This window comes from Haliotis rufescens, unplaced genomic scaffold (assembly GCF_023055435.1).
Source record: "Haliotis rufescens isolate VD_foot unplaced genomic scaffold, xgHalRufe1.0.p SCAF_14, whole genome shotgun sequence".
Classification (NCBI taxonomy): Eukaryota; Metazoa; Mollusca; class Gastropoda; order Lepetellida; family Haliotidae; genus Haliotis; species Haliotis rufescens.
The window spans coordinates 1,594,649-1,614,054 of NW_025963824.1; the positions used below are offsets into that span (position 1 = coordinate 1,594,649).

The following is a 19,406-nucleotide window of genomic DNA, read 5'->3' on the forward strand; positions in this document are numbered from 1 at the left end:
GCCCGTAGACTCTGATATCTTCCAGTGACTGCAGAAAGTAGGGCTTACAGTATATCATATAAACATATCACTGACAATCAGTAAGGAGACCAGGTTTCGTGAAAGGACAGAGATCATGTCAGCTGATTCAGTATTAGCTGACATATTAACAAGGCTCAGGTCGTATGATACAATTTGTATTTGTATTTGTCTTGTATTGGCGCTATGCAAATATTCATTAAGATATGGGCCAGGTGGGATCTGTTTCGATGGATGAAAGGAGCCTGATTGCAATTGTTCCCTTACGTTGGCGATTTATTTTAGGTTTAGACATTACGTTCGTGAGTGGGTGAATATTTATAGTCACATCGGTAATATTTCAATCATGTCATGACTAACATTTATTTGACATAAATTGAATTGACCGACGTAGTTTTCTGTGGGTGTTCAATATAAGCTCTGTATCTCCAGTCAACATTTCACATTAAAAAGTAGCCCTCGTTGTTGTAACACATTGTAAATTTACGTATTTTATGATGGTTATCGCAAGAACATTAGAGATGACAATCAATGCCACAAGACCTTGAATGGTAAAGAAGACATATTAAAAAAAGAAAGCACTTATCTATCGTAGCCAACAGGATTAAATACAACATTAGTTTTAAAGAAAACATACACCCTTGTGGAAAACAATTTCTGGTTTATTGTATGTAGTGACGTTTCCATGTAGATTCTTACACAGTTATCACGCAAAGTAATGATGGGTATATGCATGATATGGCGTGACAAGCAGAAGATTGACATTAACAATAATGCGTAATTGATAACAAGAAACACACAGATAATAAGATATAGCCAGATGTACATACAGAATAACGATCAAACAGGTTACATTCATTGACATTGCTCTTTAATTGTATAGAGATCAGTCTGACTCAGGACAGACAATTACGTTAGATGCTGGTAGTTGAATATTGAGTGAGTGACTGAGTTGGGCTTAACGCTGCTTTGAGCATTTTTCCAGTTACATCACGGCGTGTCAGCGTAAAATGGGTGGAAACGCCTACATAATGCAGGTCTCAAATGAAACCCACGAGCAAGTTAATGGTGTTTAAAACCTAGAAACCAGTAAGTACAGGTTTCTGTCGTGGAAAAGGTTTGCAAAATCGCACAGCTAATTGCGCGCCTCAGACGCGCGGGACCACCCGTGCCTCAGTCTGTTGACAGCTAAGCACAATAAAATGTTTGAGATATTGTTATGGTGCAGTACAGGTTACAAATTCGTTTATAAGACCATGCCTCTTTTGAGAACCGATTCATCTAATTCCCCGGATATTACCGTTCATGTTTGTTCGTGGTGTCAGAAATATAAAAACTCGTCACCCCGATTACAAGTGACAGAATACAACATATAGTCCTGTTATGATAGTGAATTGCATATTGACTTCAATCGATTATGTATTTAGATACATGCTAATTCTTAACTTTACCCAACTCTTAAACTCCTTGATTTATACCTTATTGTATCGTACACCTTTTCGGTCACATTAGGTCGTGTATGACTAAGAGTGTCCCATGTAAGCACGAATAATTGTACCGTTCCTCCAATATTATGTTGGTGCTAGGTTTTTGGTTTTAGACAGAAAATATGTTTCAGTCTGCACTTCAGGATACCCACACCTTTTTAACGCAAATCTACAGCTATAAAAACGGATAAATTTAAACCTGAATTTATTTTAAGAAAAACACCTTGCAACATGTTAATTCTGTGGCAGGCAATGTCTTTCTTTTTAACAGTCTGAAACACTATTTTTCAAACATCACAGTTATCAGACCGTTAGCAACATAGTTAATGACTTTCAAATATCTTTGCTTGTAATCATTGCTACACTCAGCCTATTTTGCCTGGATCACTTTCTTAAGGGTGTTGTATAAAGGATGCTGGGGAGTCATTTTTTCCAAACGATTTTGAATTTCAACAACATAGGCTTTTGAGACAAAGATCATTGGTTGACGCTCATCATCAACAGTGGAATCCGTCTGCACATGTTCACAAAGGAACTTGACACTGCAGTATTTCAGCACGAACGCTCTGTGGTTCGTATACAAGGCACAAGCACACGCATCATAGATGGCAGGATGTGCAAATCCTGTTATATCTCCTTTTGTGAAGAAGCTACCACGAAGCTTCCTGATAGCCATAGCAACAGCTGTACGCGTTGTAATACGTGCAGTGTCTTTTATTGTCGTGAACTGATCCTCTAAAGCCCTGTTGTCAGATGGCAGTTCCACTTGGTGCAAGTTCAGAGAACCTTCACACAGAAACATCAGGGCAAGTGCGGCTGACTGATCATTCTCACCGTCAAGAATTGAGACGATTTCTTCCTTTAAATAATTGAAAGGTTTCTCAAAAAACTTTTCCCGATGGGTTTGAAAATTTGGAAAACAAACAAAAAATTGGCATGCTTGAGGAAAGCCTAATATAGACTGTTCGAAACTACAAATCCTTTCCACGTCGAGATCGTTGTGAACATATTTACATAGATTGGCAAATATCTGCTTCTTCTCCTTGCGTGTGTACTGACAAGCCAACTTGTTGAAGTCGAGGAAAGACGGACCACTAAAGAAAAAGGCTCCTTCTTCCCCAAGCTGTGATATTTCATCCTTTTCATTGTAAGTGTTTGCAGCGAATATCACATACAGTTTCTTTTTCTTTTCATTCTGCAGTTTGTGCTGCTTCAGTTGTTGCAAAACGGTTCTCAGATTAGAACTATCTCTCGTTCTAAGGATGTCGTGAAATATGAAACACATGTTCGTTTCATTGATTGCATAATCGTCCACGCTGAATTTAGAAATATCAACAACATAAACTATGTCAAAGCCTTCCTTTTGATAGTGTCTCCCCAAGGTTAACCCTATAGCTGTCTTGCCTCCACCTGCGGCACCACTCATCGTCACATGTCCGTGTTTCTCCAATGTCTCCTTCACTTTCCTGTATATGTCAGTTTTCACAAAGTCCTTTGCAGTGTTACCCATCTCTTTGTCAAGCAAAGCTGAAAATATAGCAAGAGGTATATATTAAAGATATAGGAAAGATAGTCAGATGTGGCTTACTTGTTTCAGTAATATTTAATTCCAAACGAAATAATGTGAAACCCTATTGCTTCCAGAGATTTATATAATCTACTCGAATCATCATATAGTTATCTTAAGACAAACCTTTATGCTAGCAAAGACACATAACAGATATGCGATATGAAATTGAAACTGAGTGATGACACACTTGTTCACGAAAAGAGTAAGCGTGTCCACTCCTGCCCTTCCAGAAACACGTGTCACATAAAAAAAGTAAGTGTTTGTTTCTTCAATTCAACTGAGGAAGGGGTTTCACTGAATATGTAATAGTCCAGCAAGTCAACATTATGATAATTGCAAAGCATTTGATAACTGCTAGTTACATTCAATAGTTTTACTTGACTCTAAAATGTCCATTCTTCTAATATACTGGATTCTAGAGCTCCATAAGAATCAAACAAAGATATTTATATTTTTTGGTCCAACAAATATACCACCAAACCTCTGTCTCAAAGATTAACAATAGGCCTGAAGACAATCAAAGAATGACCTTCTACAGGAGACCAGTGAGGCCACCTAATCTGTTTCATATCGAGATCTATGCACAAGAATTCAGAGTGAGAAAACACTCTCCGCAAGTCAGTATGAAAAGACTTTATGACTTCAACTATCTAATAGGGTTCTTTCCTTTGTGTTGCAATGTCTCTACTTTTGAAGCACAATCGAGCATGCTCTTTCCACCAAGACAAGAGGGATGACTTCAACTTTCAAATAGTCAACTTTCGAGCAGCTCTATTCTTTGGTGTTAACATTTTATATAACTTTTGAGATACAATCGATCATGCTCTTTCTACCAAGAGTTCAAAGAGTGTCATAAGAATTTTGCTCAGAAATTATTTGATCAAGTTTAGAACATTCAAAGCCTCAGTTTTATATAAGATGTGTGGAGAGCATTTCCAACTTTGACGCAACATTCACAAAAAATAAGAAAGATGCAATTCCTTATTGGACTGACTTGCTTTTGCACATGTTTTTGACGGGAACACCTGGTATCATCACTATTTAGTCATAAAAAACACATGCTCACGATATTGTCGTGGATGCACAATCAACTCTTTATTCAGCAGTGCTTTCTAATGAATATGGGAAAGGTTTTGCTGCTTTCACTAATTTGATAAATCTGTTCCTGGAATTTGCCAGCTTAAACGAGAATGAGGTGAAGGTTACTGCCTAGTGATAGCGATGATGCAGGTGATAGATGAAGTTCAGATATTCAACGTGATGTGAAGCGAACAGTCAAAATGTCTGATTTTCAACAGACATCAAACCTTTCCAAAATGTATTATTATATATCGACCTTTACTCATGACACCAGATGTAGTGTCTCCATTTTGTAGCATCTTCGTCATTGAATCGTCATTGATCCTATCTGAAGAATAAAATGTGAAATCAGTTTGTTAAAAATTGTTTTTTTTTATGTATTAAAGGGGCCTGGCTCTCATGTTTATACCATTTTAAAGATGAGGCCATATTTTGAAGAAAGAACATGCCAGAATTGTATGTATACATATATTCTTTTTATAGGTTTTCAATATAAGGTTTACAACTATGAAAAAGCTGTAGATTTATTACCTAATCTTTTAGCAATGACGTCAGTGTAGACGTCTGATACGTGAATAATGGGTCGATAACTGTCCACAGTGGAAGTGTCAAGATGTTGATCATACTGCACGTTCTCACGAAGAAACTTTAAATGACAATGTTCCAAGACTAAGGATGGATTGAGGCTGAATAAGGCACAAGCACAGGCATCATAGATGGTTGGGTGTGCAAATCCTGTGATGTCTCCTTTGATTAAGAAAACACCACCAAACTCTCTGGCAGCATTGGCGACTGCTGTCCGTGTTGAAAAGGTTACAACATCTTGCATTCTTGTAAACTGACACTCCAAAACTTTGTTTTTAGAAGGTTGTTCTACTTGCTGCAAATTAAGTGAATCTTCGCACAGAAACATGAGGATAAGTGCTGATGAGTGATTGTCCATTTGCTCAAGACTTGTTTTCATTTCTTGTTGAAGAAACTGAAAGGGTTTCTCAAAAAAATCTTCACGATACTTTCGAAAAGGTTTCCAGCCCCAAAAAAGTTTACACGTTTGAGGAAAACCTAACGTTGATTGTTCAAATTCACAAATCTTTTTCAAATCGAGAGTGTTGTCAACACCTTGACAACAGCTTTCAAATATCTGCTTCTTCTCCTCGGGTGTGTACTGACATGACAATTTGTTGAAGTCGTGGAAAGACGGACCAGTAAAGAAATAAACTCCTTCTTCCCCAAGCTTTGATATGTCAACTTTAACATTGTAGGTATTTGCAGTTACTATCACATATATTTTCTTATCTTGTTCTGCAATAGATGTGTTGACCTTTTGTTTGAGTTGATGCAAACTGCTTTGAAGATTGGACATGTCTCTTGTCAAATCCACCGTCTTGAATATGTCATGAAATATGAAACACATGCTTTTTCCTTCAACTAAGTTATCATGCACCATAAATTTACAAACATCAGTTACATGAACAATCAGAAATCCTCTCTTCTTGCAGTGTTTCAATAACTGTGAAGCAATAGCAGTCTTTCCTCCACCTGCAAACCCACTCAATGTCACATGTCCATGTTCTTTCAACGTTTGCTTCACTCGCCTGTATGTTTCAGTTTTGACGAAGGCTTCTCCTGCCTTTGACATCTCCATGTCCATTATATCTGTCAATGTACATACTTCATTATATATTTGAGATAAATACTTTTCTCTACACCTTCAATATCATTCATGCTATTATGATATTATTTGTTAGAAAGAGCATATTTTACTTGTGTTAATTGTTAAACATACTAAAGCAATTGTTATATCCACTTTTCATTTTTTATCTATTGTATTCTACTGTTGTATTTACCTTCACTCATGACGCCAGAGTTTATCAGCGGCTCCATCTCCACTGCATCTCCTTCTGATTAAAGAAACAAAATACGGTGTGTTTTTTTAATATGATATTTAACATTTTTTAAATATTTTATCTGCAGTATGCTTTATGTCACCAAGTGTATCAGATTCTGGGTTTAAGAAACACACCTAGTATTGCCTACCTAATACTAATATAATTCCATTTTCATAACTAGATGTTCGAAGTAGCTACATGCCATTGACGTTCAATGTAATTAAGGGCAGCTCTTCAAAAGTGGTTGAGTGATTGAGTGTGTTTTCGAATAGTGAGTGCGTGAAAACGTTGCTTTATACATAATATCAGTTATATTGTGAGTGTGTAAGTTAGGTATATACGCAACTTGTTGACGAACACGATAAATACGTGTTCCTGTGGAAACGTATTGTCATTTCTACTGTTTCAATGCAGCTTTACCTTAGATAAATCACATTCAACCTCAAGAAACGAAGGAAAGACTGTGTAAGTCAATGGACAACATTATATTCTGCTCGAACCCATCCTTATGGTTACATCTATTTAAGCAGTGTTTTGTATTGAATATTTATAGATGCATCATCCCTTGAAAAGTATTCTATATTTACCTTCATCTGTGTCTCCACTGGTTGCCTGAGGTTGCCTGATGAATGCATCACCTTTGAATGGAAAAGTAAATAGCTTCAGATAGTGTTTGCCTTGTTTGTTGTCTAAGCAATATTCCATCTATATGACGGCGGTCTGTAAGTAATCGAGTCTGGACCAGACAACCCAGTGATTGACATCATGAGCATCGATCCTCGCAATTGGGATACGATGACATGCATCAACCAGGTGAGCGAGCCCGACAATCAGATCCCATTAGTTGCCTCCTAGGAAAAGTGTTGGATATTAATACTTTATGGGCGACGAATAGACAACCTTGTGGATTGCTGAAACAGGTTTTGCGTAAAAGGCAAAATATGAACAGATCAATGAAAACCAGTAGTGTGAAGGTCAAAGTTCAGGCCAGGATATAAACAAGTCTCCAAAAACAAAACACATAGCATCATATATACATGGAGAAGTAATAGGACAGATTGACATGACCAATATGGTTGCCATCTATCATACTTGCCATGACGCCAAACGTCATGTACCTCAGAAATATCCACCAAGTGGCAGTAAAATCTACCCAGCCTCATACCATTTTTCACAACAGCTTAAAATGCAAAACACTGAGGATGAAACAATAATATGTTCAGAACGTTGACTCACAAATATATACACAACAAAATGCCTCGACACTGTAGCTCACCTGGAAATGTAGATACATCTCAAACCCAATTGATTTAATAATTGTGATTTCACATATAAATTAGCATAATCATCATTCCTGATAATATTTGTGATCGTGTTCGTGATCATGTAGACGTTTTTATTATTATTCATACATGTACAATTTCTGCACAGTCCGAATATAGCTCTAATCATCAATACCGGGCTGCAAGCGACAAATTCATGCAATGTCTAATGGTTTATTGTTTCCTTCTTTCTTTCTTCAACGCCGCACTAATATCGAGTATGAACCAAACAATCCAGTGATCGATATTGTGAGCAACGATCCATACAAAGCTACCAAGACTGCTCATCCGATCCAGATTGTCGGGGACCTATTTAAATTCAAATCACTGTTTTTGTTTTATATATATATATTGGACCCACCTGGTATATACATGCTTTTTTAAAGCATCACGTTAGCCATACGGAAGACAAACTCACTAAAAATCGCTCACTAAGCATAATGTTTATTTGTTTTTCTTCAATCATCGCCGGTTTCGCAACGCTATTCCGCAAAACAAAAACAAAGATATCCGTATTACTCTGAGTCAGTTTGCTGACTTCATTAGGACTTTAAAGCAGAAGGTCCCACTGTTTTGATTCAATACTGTGCATTATACAAAATGAGGAAGCTATCGGCCCGGAAGCTTCGGAGATATATGGTGTTTCATAGAGTTAGTTATGAGACAATTCACTCAGACGGTAACTTCAATTCGATGTGACTTTTGACATGCGACTGAGAACTTGAAATGTTAACGCCTAATTTGGATGTTTCATATTAACTGTTAATGTTTCCTATACAGAACATGGGAAGACAGTATTTTCTTTCAAATCAAAATGTAAAAGAAATATAGATTGAAGTTAAAACACAATATGGCCGCCACCAAAAGACATTTTGAACATATTAACTGAGATTTGCTGAACCAATTCACCTATGCGCAGACGTGCCGACCATCCGACGTTGCTGAAATATTTTCGAACGAATGATCGAGGAAGCAACAAGAGGAAAAACAACTGATCCCCCGTGAAGATACAGGTTAGTGAGTGAGTGAATTTAATTTTAAGTAACGTCGGCAATATTTCAGCCATAATGTGACTTGAACAAGTTATACAATATTTACCAAAAATACTGCCGACAAAGGACAGTATAATAACTAACAATATAGAAGATACAGGTTAGAATTGGGTTGACTTGATCGATGGCCTACGGATTTCGGGTTAGTATAGTTCCTCAGTAACTTGGACCTGGTGGTCGGAGTCGAAAGCTTGTATAAAGAGTGGGTCCTTATACCCGAACGCATGAAGTTTCCCAATAAAATCACTGGAATATTACTGCGACGTTAAACAACAAACAAACATTGGAAAAAAAATATGTTCTTGGAAATTAATTATTTTTAAATTATCAGTCCCATATTCAACATTGGGATTATTGTGCAGAAAAGTCTACATCCTGGTTCTTGAATTGGTTCAACAATGTTGGGACAGTTGGTACGGCAATGGCGTATTATTAATATTTATGACAAGAATAATAATTCAGAACCCCCAACCTCTCTCTCCGCTGCAGTTTACTTTTAATCTGAACATATCATAAAAGTATCGCATAGAAAACATTTAAACAGCTGATCCAGTGCCAGTGACTTCAACAAGTTCAGTTAGAAAGGTTGCAAAGAAAACGTGAAATATATAACTTACTCGTATCTTGCGGTCTGAAACAAAGTAACAATAACATATCAAGGAAGTTTATATAATAATGTTACTGGTAGTGAATAATGTGCCTCTAAGTTAATGCAACCGATTTTATCCCACTAGTCTTAGACATGTACATTAACAAATTTGTATTAGTAAACAAACCATATTATCGTTTAACAACGTACATATAAATGCTGTTCATCCGTCTCCGTTTTCAGTAAATAGAAGATAATAAGATATTGTGAAACTATGTTCTTGTAAGATGTAATTTGTGTTATCAGTGGTGTAATAACACTGACATGTACATTTAATTCAAATGCAGAAAATTTGAACAAATTACATGGTTACTACAATATGCCAAAGGTATCTGACAAAGATTCTGAATCCATCGAAGGCAAATTACAATATGATGAAGTCGTAATGCGTAAAATGGATGAAGTTTGAAAAAGGTCCCTGACCATCAAGATTTACAACAGAATTTTATGACATGACATTTATAAATAATACTTATTTAATTCATTAAACTCTGCATACCGACACGGTGGACTTTCGGTCAGTCAAAAACAAGGTCTTACAACATGCATTACAAAAACAGGGAAGTCAAAAGAACAAATACTTATTAATTATAGACCGATATCACTAATTAACACATCTTACAAAATAGCATCGGCCTCATATGATCTTGGACTTGCAACAATAGCTGCCCAAAAACTCCCTCCTATTATAAGCGAAGATCAAAAAGGTTTTATGAAAGGTGGATGCATTGGCGAACGTACGAGGCTAGTATTCGACATAATGGATTAAAAAGAACTTCTAGACATGCTAGGATTAGTGACATTAATCGATTTCGAAAAGGCATCATTGACTTGGTACAATGCCTTAAAACCTTTTGTAATGAAATTACATCAAGTGTTCGTGTAGATGGTTTTGCTTTAGAATTCTTCCATATTACAAAAGGCTGTAGGCAAGGTGATCCTCTTTCTCCTGACATTTTTCTCCTGTGTGCTAAAGTTTTCGCCTAAATGTTATGCAAAAATAGACAAGCGAAATTTGATTATACCCACGTTAAACCATGTTTTTACAACAGTTACTAATCCTACTAAAGATATAACAACTAATCTTCAAAGCAAGTGTTTCTCTTTTATTTGGTAGGGTAAACCCGACAGGATTAAAATAACTGTAATGATAAAACAATACAAAGATTACCATTGTACCATTTATCTTAGAAACAATTCAAACAAAATAAATGTCACGGATAAGAAGAACTTACAGAAAACATATAATTTCATTGTTTTTCGGGCAACGAAGTGGTACAACAACATCGGTTTGTACACGCCATTTAATACAGGGTTTAACGCAACAGGTACAGATCGGTTCAGATGCTAGTCTTTAACATGAAATAGGTATAATGACACCATTGCCTTCTACGTTTTGTAACTTCAGCCTACACAGTCGTTATATTTTTATGAGATGAGCAAAACTTTTAGATATATGTATGCAAGTTATCAGATACGTTTATATATGTTTGGTCTGCATACCACGAGCATGTGCACATGGTTGACAGTGTGGCTGCTGAATGTTGTGTTACCTTTTATTCCGTCTTCGCCATCTGCAAAAAGACACACAAAACGAATTCGTTATTGAAGTTTGAGTTACAGTAAACTACGGTTATAATGGACCCAAAGGGACCACTATTTTATTTCGTTATAACTGTAGTTCGTTATAACCATAGGTAAGGAATATATACAGCAAATGGACAGGACTAAGACATGGTTCGTTAAATCCGTCAATTCGTTATAAACGTAGTCTACTGTAGTATATGTTGATCAATATTCCAAACAGATGAGCAGCAGATCGCGGATATTTTAGCCCATAAACCCATGTTTTAGTTGGTCCCTACATTTCACGACTTTTGAGGCACAATTTAGCATGCTCTTTCAACAAACATTTCAAAGAGCATCGTATGACCCTTGCCGAAAAGCGTTATATCATACACGGCCTTAGTAAAGTTTAAAAATGGAGCATGTCGACGTACATTAGGAGCACAATGACTGTGACGAAGACTGCGATAATGGCAATCAGGAACACAGGAACCAGTATGACAGCCAGTCTCTTTGCTTTTTCATTGTTGTGTATATCCATTTGTGATCCTACAAATAGACAAATCATAATTGTTAATACACGGTTACGTCTCACCTTTGAAAACATTCAGGAGTATTTGCCATAATTTGGATAAACCTAATTGCCATGATAAAATTTGTATCGTCAGCTAGGTCCTGTCATTTCATCACTTTATTTCACATTGAAGAATCAAAACTATATAAAACATGTCAATTATAGATATTAACCACACCTATCTACTTTTAATGTACAATGACTTTATTCGTCATTATTTCAATATACATGAACCAAAATGATCAACATTTCTACATTATTTTATCATATCAAATCAATTGACAAACCGTTAGCTGTAAGCAGAAGACAGCGTCACGCCCTACAATAACAATTATATTTGTAATGTCCATGGGTATGGCCACAATGAAGACAATAGCTGCTTGAAAAAAAGCCTGGGGAAGTTTGGTCCAATTGAGCAAGCGATACAGGCTGGTTATTGTAATGTAATTGTAGGCTTCGTTTCATCTGATCCCAGATGTTTTATAGAGGAGAGGTCTAAAGGAACAGACGGGCACGGCATTGCAACAATTTTATACTTCCTCAAACAGTCTGTAGCACTTAGTGCAACACGTGGGCAGGCTTTATGTTGCTGCAACGGGACCTTATGTCACATTTGTACAAAGGGTAGAGCATGATCTCCACCGAAGTCGTCCCGGAAGCATACACAATGATGGCGGTCTACACTAATCTAGGCAGTCTCACGGTGACATGGAAGCAAACTTAGGCATATTTCTGTACGTCGGGGTCGGATGTTTCGACTGTTTCATATCGATGACACAGATGCACCAACCCAATATGGTTGTTGACGAGACGTCACACAGGGACGACCCATTGCAAGTGTGGCCCTGATCATATATTTCAATGAACATTACAATGTCTGGTAACTTCGATTTGCTTCATTCCTGTTTCCAGCACATCGACGTCGCGTGGACGTTGATTTTTTAGTAAGCCATGGCACTACGCATTTTATTGGCTTAACAATCATTGTGTGCTGTTCACATTTAAGAACAATATGTGTGAGCATCATACTCCCAACAAATACCCAAACTTCCAAATTGTTCACCGCACATTATCATGCAAACCACGACCTCAGAGTAGAGGAGATGTATTGAAAGATGCATTATTTATTTATTTATTTTTACTGAACTGTTTTTGAAGCACAGTTACAGGTTTTTTCCGTTGGTATACACTAACCACATACACCTTCGTACCTTTCGTAATGTTGCAAAAGTCTCCAGGATTAGTCTCATTGCAGCTAAGTATACAGACTCCAGTTGTGTGGTGGCATCTTTCCTCCACACAGTTGATGCTGCAGGGGTGTTGACACAGATCGCCATACCAGCCACGACCACAGCCTGGACCAAAAATCAACGAATGGATACAAAAGCCGATATACAGGTATATAAATAATAATGACAAAATCTTTTCCATAACCATAAGAAATAACTGCTGAAAGGAGAGTCGGTTGTACGTTTGTAAGACAAAACAACGAGCAATGTAATAGTGATGATACCAGGTGTTCACGAAATCGTGAGCGTATCCTGTCCCATAAATGGCGTCCCTCACAAACTCATAAAAAGGCAAGTCAATTATTCACCTTAAATAAACATATATCATAAAGTCAAAATAGCAAAATGCATTGGACATCATTCATGTGTCTGATGCGGCAAATTTGAAATATCCTCTACATTGCTTCCCTAATACGTTTTGAAAGCTCTACCCCTCATGCGTTTAGTTTCATATCTTAATGAAATGAACAAAAGTAGAATGACGCTTATTGAAAACTAGTGTCTGTTTGACGCATCTTTATTCACCTTTTAATGATTGGCCAGTTGATCAATGATGACGTACACATGTAACCGCCACACGTTCATTAACAACTTCGGAAATATCTCCCGTCACGTTTATCGTGTCGGCCATTTTGACGTCTTGTACTTGATGTAAATGTATTACGACGCGCTGTCATTGTGACTGACATACTGAGGTAGTTCTTTACAGACCTTTCTCATCTAATGAGGATATGATTTGAACACATGTGCTGCTTAAGATGTTTCTGAAGAGCAAGTTGTGCATCAATACGCCCATGTCACCTCTCTTTTTGAGGAACTATAGCTGGTTGTTGTATGGCTGTCAGTATAAACATGAAGTCACACGTATGTAAATGAAATTGTGTTTAGATCTTGGCCTACATCGTTTGAGGTAAGAAATTGTGATGAAAATATTATAAGAATTGACTTTCACTTTGTGTGAGTTCATTGGAGTATGAACCTTCGCAAGCTCCGACGTTCATACAGTTTACTCTATGAAGGTTCATACTCCAATGAACTCACACAAAGTGAAGGTCAATTCTTAAATATTCACCCTTGGGTGACAGTGGTCAAGTTTTCGAGATGATGAGTGATCCTCACATGAAACCTGATTCCGATTAATGAAATGCGTGAGAGATGCGTAAATACGCTCGTGTCTTCTTACAACCTACCTAGCAACTAGAAATGTTTACAGAGTGCCCTCATAGCAAAGAATATTCCACGTGTTTCCAATTACACACTATAAACGTCTACGATATACCGGACCAGAAGGCTACACACCACACTAGCATATAAATATAGTAACTTCCTGACGTCTGCTTACATTAAATAGTACGACACTCCTGACAATAATCACTGTCCAACCCCAGTGCAATGAGCACTACAGAATCCCCACAGAAACAACGTAACACAGATACTATCATTGTTAAACAATAAAATAGACTAGCAGAGAACATAACACACGCCTTTCAGTATGGAAGTTATGAATACGTTAAATGTTTGGAATACCAGATGTTCAGAACAGTTGTCCGTGTTAATGAAATAATTATCCTCACAAAATGGGACTATATCAACTGAACAGGACACATTAGAAGTTAAAATACTTTCCTTTCACTTATTCTGAAGGAAAATTATGACAAAATAATATGGATGTTTTTGAAGAAATAAACGACGAGTGGGAGTTGTTTTTCTTATAATAAGACACTGCAGGGAAAATAAACCATGATTTGTTCAAAACTTATGTTTATGTCAATTATGTTGTTAAGTACATAATAGATTCTATTTTCTTATTTGTTTTATCATGATTCGATCATGCCCTTACATTCTCACAACATGTTAGCCCTTACCATCTGAAGTTGCCCGAAGAAAGAGGCACAACCTTAAGAGCAGCCAGTCTTGTCAAAATATGTAGAGTGTGGTTCTTGTTTAAAAGTCCTCAGTATTTTACATTTCCAAGAACTATTTGAATATCAATGCAGACAGCAAATTGTGTCTGTGGTCATCATGGACTACATATTTAACTGCTCCCTTCATATGGAGTACATTGCCACAGCATTTGTTTTTACTATACGGTATTTGACTACGAGCTCGGATTTTAAAAATCTGTTCACGCGCAAGAGAAAGCAGTTAGGGGACATGTCGAGTTGCCTCCCTTTAGCTGCAGTCCAACCAGCACAAGACCTGTATTCAGACACCAGGCTCATATTGTCTCGCCTGGACTATTGCACAAGCCCACTTGTGGGAATATCAGGAGTTCAGCTGACCAAACTGCAGAAGGTACACAAAAAGTAACAAGGACAAAGCGTCGGTAACTTATCTTCCCCATCTTAAAGCCATTACATTGGCTGTGAATACTCGAGAGGATTGGTTTCAAAATCCTCTGTCTTGTCCGTCAGTTCCTTCATAGCATTAGCCAAGCCTATATCTCCAATGCAAACATGCTAATAAAATCGCTAATCAAATGACCAAATTCACAAAATATAAACTCAAGTCATTCGATTATCGATCCCTCTCTCGTACATGTGTTTCACTAGGGAATTCAGCCACAACAACGCGACTAGTGTTTAAATCTGGACTCAAAAGGTACCTTTTCAAATGCTACAAATGAATCCAATTGGAATAAAATCAGTTGTCCTAAGGTCGATGTGAAATGTGTGGTCACATCACAATCACACCACAGAGCAGGCCCAATATAAATCAGTTGTATTTATTAGACTTGCGGTTTTGGCAACAGCAATTTGTCATTATGGTAAATAGTTATTTTGAAGTTTCGATCTTGTTGCAACAAAAGAGTTTTGTACTGCCAGTATCTATATTGGACATTTTCGATAGTTATTTGGATGTGTTTAAATTATTTGTAAAACATGTGATTTATACTGTTTAGATGTTCATGTCATAATGTGGAACAATGTCAAACATGTGATTTATACTGTTTAGGTGTTCACGTCAGAATGTGGATCAATGTCAAACATAGGATTTATACTGTTTAGGTGTTCACGTCAGAATGTGGATCAATGTCAAACATGTGATTTATACTGTTGAGGTGTTCACGTCAGAATGTGGATCAATGTCAAACATAGGATTTATACTGTTTAGGTGTTCACGTCAGAATGTGGATCAATGTCAAACATAGGATTTATACTGTTTAGGTGTTCACGTCAGAATGTGGATCAATGTCAAACATAGGATTTATACTGTTTAGGTGTTCACGGAAGAATGTGGATCAATGTCAAACATGTGATTGATACTGTTTAGGTGTTCACGTCAGAATGTGGATCAATGTCAAACATAGGATTTATACTGTTTAGGTGTTCACGTCAGAATGTGGATCAATGTCAAACATAGGATTTATACTGTTTAGGTGTTCACGTCAGAATGTGGATCAATGTCAAACATAGGATTTATACTGTTTAGGTGTTCACGGTAGAATGTGGATCAATGTCAAACATGTGATTTATACTGCTTAGGTGTTCACGTCAGAATGTGGATCAATGTCAAACATAGGATAATTACTGTTTAGGTGTTCACGTCAGAATGTGGATCAATGTCAAACATAGGATTTATACTGTTTAGGTGTTCACGTCAGAATGTGGATCAATGTCAAACAGAGGATTTATACTGTTGAGGTGTTCACGTCAGAATGTGAATCAATGTCAAAGATAGGATTTATACTGTTTAGGTGTTCACATCAGAATGTGGATCAATGTCAAACAGAGGATTTATACTGTTTAGGTGTTCACGTCAGAATGTGGATCAATGTCAAACATAGGATTTATACTGTTTAGGTGTTCACGTCAGAATGTGGATCAATGTCAAACATAGGATTTATACTGTTTAGGTGTTCACGGTAGAATGTGGATCAATGTCAAACATGTGATTTATACTGCTTAGGTGTTCACGTCAGAATGTGGATCAATGTCAAACATAGGATAATTACTGTTTAGGTGTTCACGTCAGAATGTGGATCAATGTCAAACATAGGATTTATACTGTTTAGGTGTTCACGGTAGAATGTGGATGAATGTCAAACAGAGGATTTATACCGTTGAGGTGTTCACGTCAGAATGTGGATCAATGTCAAACATAGGATTTATACTGTTTAGGTGTTCACGTCAGAATGTGGATCAATGTCAAACAGAGGATTTATACTGTTTAGGTGTTCACGGTAGAATGTGGATCAATGTCAAACATAGGATTTATACTGTTTAGGTGTTCACGTCAGAATGTGGATCACTGCAAGTCATGTGATCATGCCTTCTGATCGTGTTTACATTTCCCTTTGATGAACTATACAGGCAGTGAACCAAACATGTATTGATAATTTATATTGCGTTACCATTACAGTTATATTTCCTGTATCATATTTAATGTTAATATAGAAACAAGTTTTGTCCGACTGTTATTTTTCATTTTCTGAACAGTACATCTTGACAGTCAATACTCATGTGTATTTGATAAGCTGATATTTGAGCCAGTCCATTCCTTTACAAAATGGAGCCAGGTTAAGATATATAAACGAACTTACACATATGTATGTCACATGTGACATGTTTTCAATCAAGTTGTTCGTTTTCTTAGTCAAAATGTTGGCGACGGCAAGGTTACAAGGGACGGCCATTGCAAACATCATACCAATTGACAAAACGCAATCGAACACATTTTTAATATATCTTCTTCCTAATAACATGAATTTGCAAATTGGAAACACAGGCACATGGAGTTTACCGTGTTTAACGTATCTACCAAGCGAAAGCAAAATACGTTTTGAAATACACGTTTATAACACACTGAACTTTATTGATATTCATTCTTGACAAAAGACGTTGTTGGTGTAAGGCTGGCTGGTGATTCGACCATACACTGTCCACTTAAGGTGCAAGCTGGCAATAAAGTGTCCTGCTTTCTCCGAGACGATTATAAGAAACAGGCTCTAAAATCAGGTGATTCGACCATACACTGTCCACTTAAGGTGCAAGCTGGCAATAAAGTGTCCTGCTTTCTCCGAGACGATTATAAGAAACAGGCTCTAAAATCAGGTTCATGAAGGCATGTGCATACCCAGACGTCCATTTAAATATTTGAAATCAATGCAAAATCTATCTTCAAACACGTTTCAGAAAAGGCGAGAGGAGCCTTGGAAACGAGCCACTCATGTCATGCTGGCGAAGACCTTTTTGTGATGTCATACGAGTCAGTCGATTTTTACTATGTCATGACATTGGTTGTGATTACAGATGCATTACTCAACCTGATTTCCTAAGGAGATATAGATACACTCATTAGATATACAGTTTATCTTTTGTAGCGGACTTGCACATAAAGAGATATTGTCGCTTGAAATATCAGTCTGTTAAACTCATTTTACCCATCCTGTTTAGCTCAGGTCAGAAGTCCAAACATGGTTTTAAGGGATGGCCGGCTGTTGGGCAGGATATGCTCGACCGTTTGCGAATACCTGGTATCAGCATTGATAGTGATTCATGAACACGGACTTACCGCAAAATCGCAAATGTACATGGACTTCCAATAGTATTATGAACATTTTCATTTTCGCTTCTATTTGTATATTAAGAAAACACATTCTGATTCTACAGTTAGATGATATGACACAATGGTGTACATGTCAAACTTGTAAATGCAAAGTCGAATTTCGAAAGTGATGCCTTCTTCAAAACGACCCGGTTCCGACTATGAACAGAATAACAAAAACATGAACATGAGCGGGGTTTATGTTTAGAGAGGAGAGCCTTGGTCACATTTCAAGTTTCCATTATCATAATGATAATGCGGAAAGTGGTAATTGCCATATATGGCCAATTCGTTAAAACCATCTTACCTCCAGTAATGTTGCAAAAATCTCCCCTATTTTGACCATTGCAGCCGTGTGTACAGTGCCCAGTTTGCTGGTTACATGTCGTGTTTAGACAGTTGACGCTGCAGTTTTGATTACACAGATATCCATGCCAACCACGCTGGCATCCCTCAGAACACTTCCCTGTGTGTCTAGTACAGAACTGAAGATTACTTGGTTGAACAAGTGCACAGTTCTGTGGACAAGTTAGGTTGCAGTGCTCGCCATACTTCCCCCTCTCACAATCTATGTTGCCTTGGACAGCCATGACTGATAAAATAAATAAAAGGGTTATCTTATCATGCCATCTTCGTGAATGAAAACATGTACATAATACACTGACACGGCATCAAATCGGTTGTTTCAATCAAAATTGAAATTCATATGAATCGTTTACAGATCAAGAAAACGCCTTTAAAGTCAAATGTGGATACCTGTATAACGGCAAGTGGTACATACTTTAGATAAATTCTTTTTCAATTTATGTCTCAATGCAGTGTATTTTACTGGTAAAAGGGCTTATGAATTATAAGATCAGATGTTTTGATTTAGAGTTATTTGTTGACATAAGGTACTCACAGGTTGTCACCAGCAGTGCACAGAGTCTCAGCATTGTTCAACCATCACCCAGGTTGCCTGCAATGGAAGGAATGCTTATTGTCACACACATTTGGAATCTCATCATACATTTTCAAGACATCAAAAGTCAATGTGAAGCAACATCCCTACCCTTATTTCTAGAGAACCCTAAACTTCAAAAACGTTCACCATGCAAACTTTCATTTGATACCATTTCGTTTGGTTTAACGCTTTTGACAGCATTCCAGATATATCACGGCGTGTCAGCTTAATGTGGAAGGAGTCACCACAGGAGAATAATTAGCCTTGATTATCTGCCGAAACAGATCAAATCGTGTGTAAAAGGTAATATCGTGATGGAAATTTTATGAATGCATTTTAGTCAAGCTACTTAAGGTTATTATGCTACCAATGTCAATGTAATGAAGATAAAAGTACATCTTTTCCATTCTTAGAAACACG

The 19,406-nt window shown here is 37.1% G+C and overlaps 1 protein-coding gene across 1 annotated transcript in view; it reads right to left on the minus strand.

The window, feature by feature from the left end:
- Positions 1 to 659: 659 nt before the first annotated feature.
- Positions 660 to 19,406, minus strand: part of LOC124122349 — a 36,974-nt gene continuing 18,227 nt past the window's right edge. Inside the window, exons 2-12 of the mRNA XM_048395629.1 lie at positions 18,945 to 19,001; positions 18,351 to 18,635; positions 12,419 to 12,562; positions 11,068 to 11,182; positions 10,621 to 10,641; positions 9,036 to 9,049; positions 6,632 to 6,682; positions 6,003 to 6,056; positions 4,687 to 5,811; positions 4,412 to 4,483; positions 660 to 3,032 (exon numbers count right to left, since the gene is read on the minus strand). Coding sequence (XP_048251586.1) covers positions 1,876 to 3,032; positions 4,412 to 4,483; positions 4,687 to 5,811; positions 6,003 to 6,056; positions 6,632 to 6,682; positions 9,036 to 9,049; positions 10,621 to 10,641; positions 11,068 to 11,182; positions 12,419 to 12,562; positions 18,351 to 18,635; positions 18,945 to 18,978 — 3,072 coding nt within the window. The 5' untranslated portion in view covers positions 18,979 to 19,001 and the 3' untranslated portion in view covers positions 660 to 1,875. The remainder of the gene's footprint in view (positions 3,033 to 4,411; positions 4,484 to 4,686; positions 5,812 to 6,002; positions 6,057 to 6,631; positions 6,683 to 9,035; positions 9,050 to 10,620; positions 10,642 to 11,067; positions 11,183 to 12,418; positions 12,563 to 18,350; positions 18,636 to 18,944; positions 19,002 to 19,406) is intronic.